Source organism: Lactuca serriola, chromosome 5 (assembly GCF_051521515.1).
Source record: "Lactuca serriola cultivar US96UC23 chromosome 5, Lser_US96UC23_V15, whole genome shotgun sequence".
In the NCBI taxonomy this organism is placed as follows: domain Eukaryota; kingdom Viridiplantae; phylum Streptophyta; class Magnoliopsida; order Asterales; family Asteraceae; genus Lactuca; species Lactuca serriola.
Genome location: NC_136412.1, coordinates 83,684,802 through 83,703,846, shown reverse-complemented (window position 1 = coordinate 83,703,846; position 19,045 = coordinate 83,684,802). Strand labels below are relative to the sequence as shown.

At 31.3% G+C, this 19,045-nt stretch overlaps 1 protein-coding gene across 1 annotated transcript; it reads left to right on the top strand.

Annotated features, from left to right (window-relative positions):
- The first annotated feature begins 7,637 nt into the window (after positions 1-7,637).
- Positions 7,638-18,659, top strand: SOS1 (sodium proton exchanger, putative (NHX7) (SOS1)). Its single transcript, XM_079000566.1, has 24 exons — positions 7,638-7,878; positions 7,965-8,191; positions 8,552-8,602; positions 8,718-8,809; positions 8,932-9,009; positions 9,378-9,535; positions 9,630-9,731; positions 9,822-9,939; positions 10,363-10,415; positions 10,543-10,608; positions 10,935-10,979; positions 11,100-11,155; positions 11,994-12,178; positions 12,712-12,759; positions 12,953-13,060; positions 13,535-13,766; positions 14,101-14,403; positions 14,484-14,581; positions 15,147-15,278; positions 15,364-15,582; positions 16,535-16,741; positions 16,857-17,124; positions 17,694-18,001; positions 18,088-18,659. Exons 2-24 carry the CDS (start codon positions 7,984-7,986, stop codon positions 18,454-18,456), a joined length of 3,504 nt encoding a protein of 1,167 aa, XP_078856692.1. The 5' UTR covers positions 7,638-7,878; positions 7,965-7,983; the 3' UTR covers positions 18,457-18,659.
- Positions 18,660-19,045: the final 386 nt, after the last annotated feature.

The following is a 19,045-nucleotide window of genomic DNA, read 5'->3' as shown; positions in this document are numbered from 1 at the left end:
TTTCGGCCGAAAGAGAGAGAGAAAGGAGAAATAGACCATGAAGTGATACTTGCATGGAGGTATGTGACATGTTGCATGGAAGTCCTTTGGTTAATTATGAGGTGTCACTTGAAAGTCAACTCTTTCTTGGATTTGGGCCTTGGGCCGAGATTTTTGGGAGAGAAAGAAAAAAAATTGGGCCTTTGCCCCTAAGACCACTATTAGAGTTAATTTGGGTGTTTATTGACCTTATAAAATAAAATTGTGATTTTTATGCTTTAATAAGCTATATTAGGTTAATCATGGATCAAAGCTTTCAATTCATTTCATTCTAGGCCCAATATGGCCCAAAATGTTGAAATAAATTAGTGTGGGTCCAATTAGAGCCCAATTAGGGTTCTAAGCCCATGATAGTCTAATTGGAAGCTTATTGGTCCTTTTGGATCCAATAAGGAAGTCCTAGTCCAAAATGGACTTAAACAAGGACTTTTAGGGTCTCCAATTGTTTGATGACTATTTGTAGTACTTGTATAATGTATTTGATTGAAGTTTTTGATTCACATTAGCTTGAATGTATATATTACATGACACAAAATTTCCAGTTGTGACAAAAATAATGGAGGTTGCTTGTCAACCTCCATGCTTTGTCTCCCCATGCTTCTAAAGGCTATTAATACTTTAGAGTATTTTAATGGTTAGACTTTACTTCGCATGGAGTATATAAAGGATGTATCTTGCATGATTTTTGGCTAGTTTTTGTGTCTTAATACCTCTCTTAAAGAGATGGCCGGAAATTCTCTTTCTCTCCTCCTCTCTCTCTTTTGAAGTTAGTTTGGTGATTTAGAAGCCTTCTTGAGTTGTATCCTTTAGTGCTTATTTGAGTTAAACAATTAAAGGATTAAGACACTCAAGAATACAAGAAGGAACTAGCATTCCAAGTGGCTTACTCTTGATGGTGGATAAAAATAGGGAAATCACATTCTTTGATTTTTACTATCTTCATCAACACCCTAAAACCAAGTGGGTTCAAAGGCTTCAAATGTTGTCATTCTAAAAATTCTTTGGTTGTTTTTATTTCATTCTAACCTCTATAAATGGATCCTTGATGGTTTGTTTTTATTATAAACTAAAAAATAAACTTGTTATTATTTATTTATTTTTTTTAACGAAAGGGGTATTATTAAAAACTAGCAAGGAGCTAGAAAAGAAACATTACAAATGATTGGAAGCTAAGGTTGGATTATGAAGCCAAGCAATCTTAGCTTTATTACACCTATTAGAAATCCAATACGATCTATCTATGACATTATCAAAAATAAGAGATTTCCGAGGTAAGGTTGGACCAAACAGTAAGGAATTTCGATAATTCCAAAGACACCAAAAAGAAATCAAAACCACGACGCCAAATGCCTTCCGTTGTCCTCCTCGTAGAGGAATATGGTCTGCCCATGAAAGTAGAGTCAGAACAGAAATTTGGTTCGGGAGATGAACGTCCCACCAAATAGCAATATGGGTCCAAATATCACACAAGTCGCTACATCCAATGAATAGATGTTCAATAGTTTCCACTCCATTATGACAAATAGGGCATAAAATCATATCTACCTCAATACCTCTGTAAGACAACCTCTCCCGTGTGGGAATGCTATGAAAGGAACAATGACCAGATAAAAACGTTTAGTTTAATGGGAACCCAGTTATTCCATCTAGTTTCCATGACGTCCACATAAAGGAATTTATTGTCGATTAAAGCACGAATCGAAGCGACTGGGAAAATGTCTGAAGCGTCAAAGAGACGCCCTAATCTGTCCGGACTAGAATTGAGGTGAACACTCTGCATTAACAACATGAACTAGTCCCACTGAGATTGCTCAATTTCACCTCTAGGCAATCGGCGATAGTTCTCTTCGCCCCATCCAAGAGAAACACGATCTCTAACAAACACCTGTTTGTAACTGTCCAAGGAAAAAATCCTATGAAAAGCAACCACAAGAGGAACATTTCCTTTCCAAACATCATGCAAAAACAAGTAGCAGCCCCATTACCAACACGAATTGGAGTGAGGGAATGTAAGTCTAAGCCATGGTCACAGAGTTGAACTAACATCCGTATCAAACTAATCCAAGGCCCTGATCCAGCCCTTAAGGGTTTCAAATCAACACAACCCCCATCAGAACCATAGATGGTTTTAACAACCTGCACCCAAATGAGATCAGGATGGTGGTAAAATCTCCACCGCCAACGAAAGATCATTGATATATTAAACGAGAACATACTCCCAACACCTAAGCCACCATTAGATTTAGGAGCCAAAACTCTATCCCACTTGACCCAGTGCATGTGTCTGTCATCCAAATCAGCACCCCAAAAGAATCTGGCTCGTAAGGACTCCAATAGGCTAAGGACCGTGACTGGAGTAGGGTAGACCGACATCAAGTAACTACCAATAGAGCCCAATACTGACTTGATTAAAGTCAATCTACCACTAAAAGAAAGGGTTTTAGCCTTCCAACTCGCTAATCTATTTCGACATCTATCTATAATGGAAGACCAAGCAGTGACCCTAGACATGTTTTTGCCCACCAGAATGCCAAGATGCATGAAAGTAAGGGATTCCGAAGTACATCCCATCTGATTAGCAGTAGTCGTAACTTGGGAAGAATCAACCCCCACTCCAATTAATTTGCTTTTATGCAAATTAATTTTAAGACCCGAAGCCAAGAAAAAACATCACAAAATATGAACAATATAGGAAGCATTTTCCAAAGACCAAGGAGAAAGCAACACTACATCATCAGCATACATAAGGTGAGAGATAGTAATGCCACCAATAGAAATCCCCCTTAAAATATTAGCCTCCTGAGCTCTAGTAAGTGCAATACGTAACCCTTCCATAGCAAGAATAAAGAGAAAGGGAGAGAGTGGATCTCCATGTCTCAATCCTCTATGTATCTGGAATTCCTGTGTTGGGGATCCATTAACAAGGACAGAAGCCCTAGCAAATGAGAGTAACTCCATAATCCAACGACACCAAGTCGAACGAAATCCCATAATCTCCATAATTTCATGAAGATATTCCCATGAGAGGGAATCGAAGGCTTTTTCGAAATCCACTTTAAAGACCATAAGAAGATTTTTATAGGCCTTACACCAAGCTACCACCTCATTAAGAAGAAAATGCCCATCTAAAATATGTATGCCTTTAATGAAAGCAGACTGCAAACTTATTATTTTAAAGACTTCCGTTACGGTTTTTATAAAAAACTAACTTATAGTTTGTATCAAAATCCATCATTATCAAACTTATTCTTGAAAATTTTGTGTACAAGTTAGGGCTTAAAAATTTATAGAACATATCACTCAATGGTTACATTAGACATATTCATTACCCAAGTGTAATACTTAGAAGACCCCCGACTTATAATTGTTAATCTTTGTGAGCGAGAGAGTAATGTATAGATCTATACTGGTTGACACCCCCACCTATAGTTGCTAACTACAACCTTGACGACCGAGTCATAATGGGTGATAATTATCTATCATTTACGACGTCCAATGAAGCATTGAGAGGGGCATTTTGATCTAGTCGGTAGTTCAGTTATAACGACTCATTGTAATGTTGATAGAGTACTTAATTTATTCATAATATTTTAGATGGGATGACACTTATATACATATTTGAGAACCTACTTTTGTTTAAAAGTATATTTAATTCAAACATTTCAAACATGTGAACTTACCAACATCATGTTGACACTCTTCAAAATCACATGTATTCTCAGGGAATTAAGAGCTAGAAGTTTACACTCACAGAATAATCATGGGATTACATACTACTTAGTTTAGTATAGTACTTTTATAGAGTGGCCTACTGTTTAAGGCTTGTTTTTGTAGTTTCAAGTTATTGTACCCGTAGAATATGGCTTATGTAATTTCCCTTCAGTAATAAAGTTTTCACTTTTATGTTATTTTTTGTATCTATTTTATGTATGCAATGACTGTGATCTATGATGTTGTCCCACCGCCTGACGTTTTAGCAACCGGCTAGGGGTGTGATAGTTTTGTCATATCACTATTTGTTTGGTATTCAAACATATTATTTTGAAAATGATAAGTGATTTAGGCAATGAAAATGGTTAATTATAGATCATATTGAATTGTTAAAATGACTAATTATAAGTTACACTACATAACAAAAGTATTTGTTAAAACTATCTACCTAGCCACTCTTTGTTTAGCCATTCTTTACCCAATGGTTAATCGTATGTAATGTTATGAACCAATTTTTAAGTCCTTTTATATTGATGAAATATTTGCGTTTAAGTGTAGTTTCACATTTATTCACACATTTGTTACATTCTAAAAATGTGTGACATGCAATGACACAATTCCCTTCACTTGTATATAAACCACCACAATTTTTTAAATGCATTTTCAACGACTCAGAAGCCCTTTCAACCAAATCAAAAGTTGCCTATTAGTTTGTCGTTAAATTGTCAAAACAAATACAACAATATCTTTCGAGATTGTAACCATTAATTTGAATTAAAAGAGTTTTTTTTTTTCTACGTGTGGTTACACAAACCCAATTATCACATATTTTTAGGATCTTGGAAGGATAAATGGTCAAAATATTGATACTCTTGTTATAAACCACCAAACTTTGACCTAACAACAATATAACTCCAACCTAACTCGAACATTTATGAAATGACCAAACTCTTACCTACCAACAAGGCAACAATCTAATACAACTCTTTATGTATATGAACCGGAAAAGAAAATATGTCCAAAAAAACTTAAATCTAAATAAAAAAAGTGAGAGCAAAGACCATGAAACCTGACTAGTTTAGGCCAAACTAGGACCTAAAAAAACCACACGAGACCAAACCGCTTCGAGACTATTTTTGTGCACATCTACTATATATGTAAAAGATACAATTGTATTGTTCAGAAATTAATTAAAACATATTTCGTTAACATGTGGATGTATCGCGATTATCCCAATCATAATGAACATCTCAATCATGTGAACCACGTTAATTTTTATTTTCTTAGGTGTTGTTTGTTTTTTTGAAGCGAAAATGTCTGAAGTCTGCGAACCACATCTACAACCTTCTGTAGCAGAAGATGTGGACCAAACAGCTGCAACATTTAATAAAAAGTCTGTTTGTTTTTTAACGTCTGCAGACTGCTGTAATAAGTTAAAATAAGGTGTAAAGATGTTTGAAGCAGTTAGTCTACTGTTGCACCACGCAGCACACGCGCAACAGTATTTAAGTCAGAAGTCTTCTGAAAAACAAACAATTGTGAAGGACCAAGTGTTGCGCGTGTGTTGCGCGGTGCAACAATAAGTGGTCTGAAGTGATTTAAAAAAAACAAACAACGCCTTAGTGTTGTATAAAAACATGTCCAATGTTAACTTATTTTATAGATTTTTACTGTTTGATTAACCACTTATCTGCCACTTAGTACCATTATAATGGAGTGTATTGTTTTTTTTTTAATATATTTTTATTGGCCTTTCAATACATATATTCAATATATATTATACAATATAATTTTTTTGTACATCCATCCCTTTTCTTTTTAATGATATTTTAAGTTTACACCCTTACCTATATTTTAGTTTTAAATATTTTCTATTTCTTTAACTAATAAACTATTTCTATCATAGTTTTTCAATTTGGAAATGATTATATACTAATTTCTAGTGATAATATTTATTTAAGATATTTCGTATTGAAATATTATGTATTTAAAAAACAACGGACTAAATGAGGAGGGTTATGAAATATTTTAAATAGATGGAGATCAATAAGTTAAATTCACGTAAGAAAAACTATTAGAAAAAAAAACTTAATACTTAAAGATACCACTTGATTTAAGGACAAAATTAATAGAAAAATAAGATACCAAAAATATTAAGTTATAATACAAGTTTATCACTAAAAATATTCTAACTTTTTATTTTGTCTTTGTGTGTCCTAATTTCATAAAGAATTTAAAGATAATCACAATAGTGGAAGATAGAAATGAATAAGATATTTACATTTATTTATTTGAATTAAACTAGGTGTAAAACCCGTGTACTACACGGGTTGATTAAAAAAATATTAAAATGTAAATAATAAATAATTTTTAAAATAAAATTTTGAAATAAAGAATGAAGAAACATATTAATTGCAATTTAGTATAGTATTTATTACATTTGATACTTTACATATATAACTATAAATATTATATGACTTTTTAATTTTGAAAATTAGAAAAAACCATAAATTGATATATAGATATTATTTATTAAAAAATTATCACAAAATGATAAGTGTCAAACTTATTAAAGATTGTCAAACTTATTAAAGATTGACATGTGATAAAATTATATTCATTTATGCATCAACTAGTTTATAACCCGTGATAACCACGGTTATAAAATTAATTAAAATTTCTTATTAAAAAATCAAAATTATTAATCAATTATTTTAAATAAATTATTATTTAAGAGATATTTTTTAGTTATATAAAATTATAACCGTTGATTTAAATAAATAAGTGGAGTTATATCATTTTATAATTTATATTAATTTTATTTTATTTTTTTATCTAATGTTATCTACTATAATAAATGAAGGTTTTTTGCCACATGTCATCTTTTCATTCATTTGGACACATGACATTTTCTAGAATTTTTAAATTTTCTATTTTCCACTTGTTATTTTATTGTATTTTTCATTTTATTAAATTAAAATTTCATATTTAATATGTAAGGTAATATATATGTAAAGTATTTATTAGAAATGGTTTATATATATTTAATGTATTCAATACATTAAAGCCTTACTAATTTTAATAATTTAAATTTTTTCTCATTTTTCTTATAAATTCAAACTTTTTCAAATTGTTAAAATTTCAAATTTAATTTTTTTTTTTAATTAAACCCATGTAATACATGGGTCTCACACCTAGTTAATTTAATATAATTAAAGGAAGAAATTTTAAATTTTGAAATTTAAAATTAAGAATCAATTATTAATTTAATAAAATTAGAGTGGGAAATTTAAAATTTGAAATTTGAAATTTGAAATTAATAATTAATAGGTTGACAAGTGGCATGATAAATGGTATATAACATTAATGAGGGGTTCTAATTGCATGACATTTGTCAATATGAGATTAAACCTATTCTTTTACTAGGTGTGAGACCCATGTATTACATGAGTTTATTTAAAAAAAATTAAATATAAAATTTTAACAATTTGAAAACTTTAAATTTATAAGAAAAATAAGAAATTTTTTGAATTATTAAAATTAATGAGACTTTAATGCATTAGATACATTACATATATAAACCATTTTCTAATAAATACCTTACATATATATTACCTTATATATTAAATGTGGATTTAATTTAATAAAATCAAAAATACAATAAAATGACAAGTGAAAAATAGAAAAATTTTAAATTTCTAGAAAATGTCTGTGTCCAAATGAATGAGAAGAGAACATATGACAAAGTTATTTTTATTTATTAGGATAGATAAGAAAGAAAGTGACACAAAAGCATCATGTCAACATACTAAAACTAAACTAAAATAAATTTACATTTACATTTGATTATATAAATTGGTCAAACCTCCGTTTGTACTTTGTACATCTAAGAAACCAAATTCATGGCAATATTCCCGGTAGGAGTATCGTGTGGATGTTCGACACCTTAACACCGTCAATTACAGGATTCTTATTTAAAAAACTGAAACATATGTAATATTCCCTTCACTCCAATTTCACTGGATTTTGTCTTTCTTCGATTGCAATAAGATTCATGTGTAGTGTTTGACTTGACTACTGCTAAATCACTCTGCCCCTGTCTCTTTCAATTTCTCTCCTGATCCTCAGGTTTGCTTTCTCATCCCCTTTTACTTTGTTATGTGTATGTGTATGTGTATGAATAGATATGTCTTTGTTTCTGGTGATGTATGAAGGTCTCAATTGGTGTTGGCAATGGTGTCAGTGGTTGAAAGCCCATGGCCAAACGTGATAATAGCGGCGGAGGAGGTTGATCCTGAGTCGTCTTCAAATCCTACTGACGCGGTGTTGTTCGTTGGGATTTCATTGGTGTTAGGAATCGCATCGAGGCATTTACTTAGAGGAACTAGAGTTCCTTATACAGTAGCACTGCTCGTTCTAGGCATCGCCATGGGATCAATAGGTTTGTGTAATTCGACAATTACGTGATCATGTCTTCATTCGTTGTTTTGATTTGATTTCGCGTTGAAGAAAACAATCGGAGTTCACGATTTGATGTATGTGGTTCAGTTGAACTATAACATCATACTTTCTCCAGCTGAGGTTTATGATATCTCGTTTCCTTGGTTCTCATTTATGATTTGAGTTGCTATATACTCTCTACTCACTTCAATATCAACTGATTGAAACAAAGTAAGCCACTGAAAAGGGTTCAGTGTTCTTACCAATTTCTATTTGATGATAAATTAGAATTTTGTCCATTGTAGATCACTTTAGTTACTGGAAAAAGGAATTACTAACTCAAAAGATCTTTATTCTGTAGAATATGGAACAAGCCATCGGTTAGGAAAAATTGGTGATGGAATCCGGATCTGTAAGTTCAATCAATCAACTTCTTTTCTTCAAATCAACTTCAAAAAAAAGAAAAAAGTCTTTGTGTATGTTATAGTTGCTTTATGCTTTAGGTCACATATTTGGTTCATGTGCAGGGGCAAATATTGATCCTGATCTTCTATTAGCTGTTTTTCTTCCTGCTCTTCTTTTTGAAAGTTCATTTTCAATGGAGGTGCATCAAATAAAGGTTTGATTCTATACTTCTTTATGATAGTGTCTGAAATAAATTCTACTTCTCTTACGGTAATTTTTTTTTTAAATGTAACTTGTAAGATTATTCTTTGAAATAAATTCCACTTTTCTTTACAGAAATGCATGACACAAATGATGATTCTTGCTGGACCTGGGGTTCTAATATCCACATTCATTCTTGGAGCAGCTTTAAAGGTTTTCTTTAGGGTTTTGCTGTTTATGATGTGATTTTCTGTTTTCTAAAAAGTGCAAATTACAGAAAACAAAACATTATAATTTGTGCACTATAGCAGTTTAATCACTTATACTTTATTGTTTTCTGTCAAACCATAAAAGTTTCAGACATTTTTCCAAATTAACCTGTTTGACCTGATATAACTACTCAAAATGGTTAATTTAGAAATTTAGGTATAATAGGTCAAATGATTGATTTGGAAAAACATCTCAAATTTAGGTATATTAGTGGTTAAACCAAAGTAATGCCCAAAATATATGGCTTTTCTTTTTCTTTTTTATAATTTGAAGTTTCCCCTTTTAAGAAGAACCAAAATATATAACTGCAGCTAATTTTTCCATATAACTGGAGCTGGAAAACATCATTGTTGCTTGGAGGACTTCTAAGTGCTACAGATCCTGTTGCTGTTGTTGCTTTGTTAAAAGAACTTGGTGCAAGCAAAAAACTAAGCACTATTATAGAAGGCGAATCATTAATGAATGATGGGTATCAGTTTTCTGTTCCTCTATTACCTTGTCCAATTCCATTCCATTCTTTTGTGATTCCATTCCATCATTACAAGTTACATTTTTACATTCAGGACTGCAATTGTTGTGTATACACTTTTCTTCCGAATGGTAACTGGATCAACCTTTAGTTGGGGTTCTGTCATCAAGTTTTTAGCAACAGTATCTCTTGGAGCGTAAGTTTTTTTTTTTTTTTTTTAATCTTGAATTGTTTATATGATTTTTATGGTGTTTTTGATAATATTATTTATTTGAATTTGAATCAGTGTGGGAATGGGTATTGCATTTGGTTTGGTGTCTTATTTGTGGCTTGGATTTATTTTCAATGATACAGTGATAGAAATCACATTGACTCTTGCTGTTAGCTACCTTGCTTACTTTGCAGTATGTTTCCATTAAAGCTACATTTAGTTTAGGGAAGACTCAATAAAAGTCCTTATATTTTGGCCTTATAATCGATTTAGTCCTTATATATATATATATATATATATATATATATATATATATATATATATATATATATATATTCAGTTAAATCCCAGAAACCGGAAATTGTATTCATTGTGACCCTTTTACCCGGTCAAAAAGTCATCCCACTTTCAAAATTTACACTTTTGGCCCTGATTTAAAAATTATATATATATATATATATATATATATATATATATATATATATATATATTTATATATAATATATAAGGACTAAATCGATTATGAGGCCAAAATATAAGGACTTTTATGGAGTTTTTCCTTTAGTTTATATAAATACATTTTGTATAAACCTAATTTGTATCTTTCTGTTAATAGTCTCAAGAAGGTGCTGATATATCTGGAGTATTAACAGTGATGACATTGGGAATGTGAGTTAAAATTAACATCAAATTTGTAAGATATTGACATTTGGTAATTATTGGATTTTGTTGACAAAAATGAATATTGTGGAATTTGTTGGTAAATGCTAATTTGAATAGGCAAAAATTTGAACAGGTTCTATGCTGCTGTTGCTAGAACTGCTTTCAAGGGTGAAGGACAACAAAGCTTGCATCATTTCTGGTATTTTCTTATCTTGATTTTTGTTATAATTAGTAGTAATAATCTTTAAAGGACAACACATTAGTAAAATATTCATCATTTTTTCTGTGTCATTGAAACTCATAATACATTTTACGGATTTTTATTTGCTGATTTTGCAGGTTTTTTGATAAGATTTAAAGGGTTTCATATCATCTTTGCATCAATTGAAAACAAGATGTCTAATGCTTGTTCTAGTAGTTTAGTACAATCTATTGTCTTCTTAAAACATGCATGAGAAATTTGAGAATACCAAATCTTGTGTAATACCCTTTTAATAATTAAGCCTTCTTTATGTTGTAATGTAGGGAAATGGTGGCATATATTGCTAATACACTGATCTTCATCTTAAGGTATGCATTCGTTGAAAAAAATAAATAAATAAATAACTTCTTGTATTTCATTATTTTGAGACACAAATTAATTAGAGGAATAACTTGATATGATCATTTTGTTTTTATTCTATTTTATAGTGGAGTAGTCATAGCTGAAGGTATACTTGGAGGTGATAGTATTCTTAAACATGAAAGTAAGCTCTCTTATTTGTTAAACATGAAATTAAGTGTTGTATGGGTAAAGTGATGAGTGTATGAATGATGGAAAATGACCATTTTACCCTTCTGTTTAAAAGTGATCCCAAATAATAATCGACTATTTAGTTAAGAATTGTTATAAAAAAGAAAATTTTTTAACTACGTGATTAATAATATCTAACAATCTATTCTTGGGGAAGAAGATGAGTGGGTTTAAAAATTTAAATAGGTTTAAAAAGAAATAAAAAAGGAGAAAGTTTGGTTAAAGGGTAGCAACATTAAAAAAAAAAAAGGTCTTAATGGATAAAAAGTAAAAACACCCTTCTCTCACTTAACCCATTAAGCCCATCTGTTTATATTAAGTCAAAAATAAACACTACTCTATATCTATCCAGAATAAGGCCCTGTTTCTTTTTTTTCTTCACTAAGTCCTGAATTTAAAAACTGTACTAAATATCTGAACTGATAAAGTATTGCTAATATAAATATTGTTTCTTTTTTGGACTGAATACACTGCCTGAATCTGAATAACCGTCTATTTTACCCTCCTGTTTAAAAACAATAACTCATCATTTCTTTAATAATTGTTATAAAATATAAATATACATATTGACCATTTATTTAATATCCATAATAAACTAAAAAACGTACATCATCACATTAAATAACTTTTATACTTTTAAGTAAAGAAGAAACAACTATATACATCTTAACCCATTAATGTGTCTTATAGTCCCATGTTCTTATTCTGGAAATAACTACATTGGTGTTATCCACTTTCTCTTAACATATTTAAGCATTTTGATTTATATATTTTTATTATGTGTTACACAGAAAGTGCTTGGGGATACCTGATCCTTCTGTATGTTTTTCTGCAAATCTCAAGGGGTATAGTGGTTGCATCATTATATCCATTTTTAAGATATTTTGGTTATGGATTGGATTGGAAAGAAGGTGTTGTACTTGTGTGGTCTGGTTTAAGAGGTGCTGTAGCATTGTCTCTTTCCCTATCTGTTAAGGCAAGTTTTTTTTTTTTTTTTTTTTTTTTTTTTTTTTTCATTAACGAGTTGCAAAAAACAAGCGGAAGATTATTTTTTAGGTTAAAGACAGGTTTTTATACAAAAAATTTAACTTTCAGTAGTTAATTCGAAAAGAAAAATTTCTTAGAGTGGTTAAACCGAAAAAATTCCAAACTATAGTGGGTTGTAGAGAATTCAAAGTTTTATGTAGTGGTTATTTTTTGAAAACAGAAACAAACTCACTACAGTTAAAACAGATAAATAAAATAAATAAATAAATACTTCTTTTGGTGGTTAAACCAAAAAAAAAAAAAAAAAAAAAAAAAAAGAAAAAAAAAAAAAAACTACATTGGTTTTTATGGACTTTTCCCTTTGTTAAATTTAAAATGTTTATGTACTTGTAATAGAGAGAAATGAAAGTAGGATGCTATAATTAACAAATAAATGAAAATATGTTGCTATTTCTTTTATATTTAAATATTCTTAAATATTTAGTTTTTATAATAAATCCCTTCTTATGTTTCTTTTCACAGCAATCCAGTGACACATCAACATACATTAATCGTGAAACAGGAGTACTGGTACTTTTCTTTCACTATACTGTATCTTTACATTATATATATATATATATATATATATATATATATATATATATATATATATATATATATATATATATATATATATATATATAGATCCTTGAAACTAAGTAAATTAGGAACAAGAAATTTGATGAATGATTTAAGTTATCAGATTGTTTGATGAATTATGCAGTTTGTATTCTTCACTGGAGGAATTGTGTTTTTAACACTTATCATAAATGGATCAACTACTCAGTTTGTTTTGAGGATGTTGGAAATGGATAAGCTGTCAGCTGCTAAGGTACATTTTATAAACTGGAATAAGTTACATTTTTGGTCCCTGAGTATAGCTGATTTTTGCAATTTTGGTCCCAAAATGTTTTCTCTTGCAATTCTGGTCCTTATTTGCAGTATCCTAACAATTTTGGTTCTTATTTTGAACTATCATAATGATTTTGGTGCTTGCCCTGCCCCAAGTAAAATGACTATATTGCCCTTTTATCTGATTTTTTGTATGAGTGTTGTACAAGGGCAAGTATGCTTATGTTTTTCTTTCAAGTGAACCATTTTCTAAAAGGGCAACTAAAATGACTATATTGCCCTTTATCTGAATTTATGTATGAAGACAATGACATGTGTTGTACAACTACAAGGGCAAGTATACTTATGTTTTTCTTTTCAAGTAAACGATTTTTCTTTCAAGTGAACCATTTTCTACAAGGGCAACTAAAATGACTATATTGCCCTTTTAAGTGGTTTTTAATGATTGTGGTAGAAACGTATACTGGATTACACAAAGTATGAAATGATGAACAAAGCTTTGGAGGCATTTGGTGATCTTGTAGATGATGAGGAATTAGGTCCTGCAGATTGGCCCACTGTAAAGAAATACATCACATGTTTACATGAGGCAGAAGGAGAACGTATTCACCCTCACACTACATCACAAAATGATACAGATGTCCACCACATGCATCTTTCTGATATACGTATACGCTTCTTAAATGGTAACCAACTTAACTTCTTAAATGACCATTTTACCCTTACATTCCAAAACAACAAAAATTTTCCACAATACACATCAATTATACACCACATGCATCTTTCTGATATCTTAAATGGTAACCAACTTCTTAAATGACCATTTTACCCTTACATTCCAAAACACAAAAATTTCACAATACACATCAATATAACAATACTCATCAATGATACTGAATTACTGATGTACACCACATGCATCTTTCTGATATCTTAAATGGTAACCAACCCAACTTCTTAAATGACTATTTTACCCTTACTCATCAATTCATTGAGATAATATCTCTCGTCATTTGTTAGGTGTGCAAGCTGCTTATTGGGGGATGTTGGAGGAAGGAAGGATCAATCAGTTCACAGCAAACATTTTAATGCAATCTGTAGATGAAGCACTTGATTTGGTGTCATCTGAACCCTTATGTGATTGGAATGGATTGAAATCAAATGTTCATTTCCCTAATTATTATAAATTTCTCCAAACAAGCACTTTTCCTAGAAAGCTTGTGACATATTTCACAGTTGAAAGGTTGGAATCTGCATGTTACATATCTGCTGCATTTCTTCGTGCTCATAGGATTGCTAGACAACAACTACATGATTTCATTGGTAAGCATCTTTTTAATAAGAAAAAGAAAAAAAAATACTAAGTTTGTTGAGGTACTAACATTATTATACTTCTTATTTAGGTGATAGTGAAATTGCTTTGGCTGTAATTAATGAGAGTGAAACAGAAGGAGAAGAAGCAAAAAAGTTCCTTGAAGATGTTCGCATTACATTTCCACAGGTTACCCTTTAAACAATATTTTCATTTATAGAAGACTCATGTGCTTTTTCTTTTTGACTTAATGAATTTCAAACACTTAAAAAATTGCATGCCTTTATGCTAACATGCTCCTTGTCATTGTGCTAACCTGCACCTAAATTATCTAATCTACAGTTTAGTGACCCTGTAGTTTGAAAATGGAATAATTACATGTTTAGTCCCTGTAGTTATATACTATTGTGGCCACTTTAGGTTGATTACAGTTTTTGTCCTTATAGTATCAGATATTTATAGAAATAGTTTCTGCTTCCTGTACTATCAAATATTTTAAGAAATGGTCCCTATGGAATAGTGTGATTACAGAAATTGTCCCCTGTTTCTTAAAACTACAGAATTGGTCCATGTTTAATTGAAAAGTTACAAAATATATATTATATTTGATAAATGATGTCGAAAATACAAGATTATATGAATCCCGATGGTATTATTAGTTAATGAATAATAAATACTTGAAGAGTAATACATTTTTATGCAAAAAAATCATGTATTATAATTTATAATTTATAATATAATGATGATTTTTTAGGTTTTACGTGTTTTAAAAACAAGGCAAGTGACATATTCAGTGCTGAATCATCTAATTGAATACGTTCAAGACCTTGAAAAGTCTGGATTATTAGAGGAGAAGGAATTGGTTCATCTTCATGATGCTGTCCAGGTAAATATTTTCTTCCCTAATTACCCTTTTTGGTAGTTTAAGAATTGAGAAGTAAGTAATTAATTATTCTAGTTTTTTAATGCAGACTGACTTGAAGAAACTTTTAAGAAATCCTCCTTTAGTTAAGATTCCCAAACCACATGATTTGATTAGTGCAAATCCTTTATTAGGAGCCCTTCCGGAAGCTGTTCGTGAGCAAATTGTGGGGTCCACAAAGGAGACAATGAAACTACGTGGGGTGGCTCTTTATAAGGAGGGATCCAAACCTAATGGCATTTGGTTGATTTCTAATGGCGTGGTGAAGGTAATTGATCCATTTCATGGAATCGGAATCGGAATGGTCCATTCCATTGGAATGAAAACAAGATGTTTGTACTTTTACCTGAGGGAAAAGAATGGAATGGGCCATTAGTTCCTTTCATTTTTGTTATTTTCCATTCTTTAAGTCCATTGTGGGATATTTATACAATCTTTTATCTCAACTTTTTTGAGGATTTCATGATTTTAATTTAATAATAATTTTATGTTCTAAAGATAACGAAAAAATATCTTTTTTTATAATCTTATTTGGACTTTAATGAGCTTTTACTATGTTTTACTTTTTTAGTTTTGTAAAGAGTAAATTACACGAATGGTCCCTATGGTTTGGGGGTAATTTGCACATTTGGTCCCTAACTTATTTTTTTAACTCGGAAGGTCCCTACAGTTAGTTTTTGTTGCGCGCTTGGTTCCTGTCTTACCTAAAAAGACTATTTTGCCCTTGATTTTTTAATTTATTTAAATAAACACACCCCAACCCCACTTCCACCTCACCTTACCTTATCTTACCTACCCCACCTCATTTAAATAAATTAAAAAATCAAGGGCAAAATAGTATTTTTAGGTAAGACAGGGACCAAGCGCGCAACAAAAACTAACTGTAGGGACCTTCCGAGTTAAAAAAAGTAAGTTAGGGACCAAACATGCAAATTACCCCAAACCGTAGGGACCATTCGTGTAATTTACTCTTTGTTAAATAAATAATTCTACAATTATGCTTAATTTCTTAATTTTTTGATATATACATATAATATAAAATATTCATAATTCGTTCCTGTAACATTCCATTCCATTCAACTAACATGGGTGTTTACTGTTAATTTCAATCCATCATAGAATGGAAAGGAAAAACGGAATGTAATTACTCATTCCATTCAGTCCAACCAAACATTTTTTAATTTTTGATAAATAGTTAATATATTTTTTTATTTCTACAGTGGGGAAGCAAGAGAATAAGAAACAAATACTCATTGCATCCAACATTTGCACATGGAAGCACTTTAGGCCTATATGAGGTCCTAATTGGAAAGCCTTACATATGTGACATTATTACTGATTCTGTAATAATGGGCTTCTTCATTGAATCTGAAAAAATACTTTCAGTTCTTGGAACCAATAATGCAGTTGAAGATTTTTTGTGGCAGGTAAGTAAGTTGAAAACAACAATTTCAGTTAATCTGGTAAAAAAAAAAAGTAAAAACTATATGCTATATAATAAACAAATAAACAAAATACTATATTTTGGTATTTTGATTACAGGAAAGCTCAATCATACTATTGAAATTGTTACTTCCTCAAATATTTGAAAAAATGACAATGCATGAGCTGAGAAGTCTTGTGGCAGAAAGATCAAGTATGAGCACGTATATAACAGGAGAAAGCTTTGAAATACCTCACAATATGATTGGTTTATTATTAGAAGGATTTATAAAAACACAATCCACTTTCGAACTTATTACTCCCCCAGCTGCTTTATTCCCTACTTCATCACCTGACAAAAGTTTCCGAGTCTCAGAAATAGCAGCAGGTATTTTAAATATCCATTTTTTTTTATATATAAAAACTCAGGTTGTTGTACTGTGTTTGGTGTGCACTGGACTGAGATTGAGACTGAGACCTAGGCTGATGTTAACGGGACAAAATTGCAATTCTTTGCCCCGCCCAAAAAAAGGTGGGACAGGGACTCACTCTCGATCTCTCACTTGTGTAAAAAGACGTGAATGCCCCTCTCCTCCTCCTCAATCATCAAAAATATCCGTAGGAGGCTTGTCCAGTCCTGTCCTGTCCTATCCTAAGAACGCAATCTGGACAAGCTTTTTAGGGCTATTTCTGACAATTGAGGACGAGGAGGGCATTTACGTCTTTTTACACAAGTGAGAGATCGAGAGTGAGTCCCTGTCCCACCTTCTTAAATTGGGCAAAATTTTACGGCTATTTTCCATGAGGAGGGCATTTTTGTGTTTTTACACACAAGATAGCATTTCATGTCCCAAGCCCACTTTTCTACTACAAAAATTTCAACCTTTTTTGTTTTGAGTTATAACAATGATTAATTTCATCATTTGTTTTTTTTTTTTTTTTTAATGTGTTAAAAAGGAGCAAGTTTTACTCATCATGTGACATCATACGTAGTGGAGACAAGGGCAAGGGTGATCATGTTTGAGATTGGTGGATTTGAAACACTTCAAAGAAGGAAATCTTCATTAATATCACATAATGCCGAAAATAACCCTGGAAGATCATCCCCCTCAAGGGAACATAGTGGACTAATGATCTGGCCTGAACGCCATATTAAATCCAGACAACTTCTTGAAAATCCCAATCCCAATCCCAATCTGGATCATCATCAACACGGGAACAACTTTTCTGCCCGAGCAATGCAATTGAGCATGTATGGAAGCATGGTATGTTCCTTCATCTTCAAAAAAAAAAAAAAAAAAAAAAAACTTTGTTGTAACATGTTTTAAAAAGTTTGTTAATGAATAATCAGATTTCAAACGAAAGACACGGTAGTATCCATGCGTCTCCAAACAGAGAAACAAAACCACCAACCAGAAAGGCGTCTCAGTCTCAGCCTCAGTCTCACAGTAGGTCTTATCCGTGGGTCCCACCGACGGAAACCCGGCGGCTGATTTCTGTGAGATCCGAAGGGTCAGCGACAGTTGGAAGAAAAGTGAGTGTGGGAGAATTAAGGGGCCCGGGCCCACGTTTTAACCCACCATTAGAGACAAATGAAAATGAAAATGAAAATGAAAATCAGGAAATGGGTTATTCAAGTGATGATGATGATGGTGGTGATGATGAACATATTGTTAGAATCGATTCACCAAGTACACTCTCTTTCACACGACCTCCATAGGACCATAATAACCTTTTTTTTTTTAAACCTTTTTAGAAAATTAAAATTTCTAGAGGTGTTAAAAATGTCAAGTATGGTAATAATATCTCTGGTATGGTGTTGTAATTTTGTAAAATTAACAAATCAACTACGTTTCCTTTTTTGTTTATATTCTTTTAAGTTTTAATAAATGGGGACCACCAACCAGTCTCAATCTTGGATCATGTAGTATATTATTACTTATTTTGTTATGATCATAATTAGTTTTTCCGGAAAGTAATACTAGTAGTTTTCATAAACTTATAGAAAGATTGCTTCCACTGATTTAAACGTGAGACCTCCTGCGTAGATTCGATTCTTAAATCTTACCAACTCCAAGATCAAACTGAACTAAATATCCGGTTGGGTTTGGTTGATAAACAGACATGAAAATCAGTAATCACGTACCAAAATCATTTTTTTTGTTTTTTTACAAATTTGTTGTGGTTTGAAACTTTGAATTTAGGTGTTTTTAGAGTTCAACCCAAATACCCAACAATTTTTGTAGTGTCAAAGTGTTTGTTTATAAGTTCGTTCCAAACATATATAGGATTCCAAACAAAATAAAATA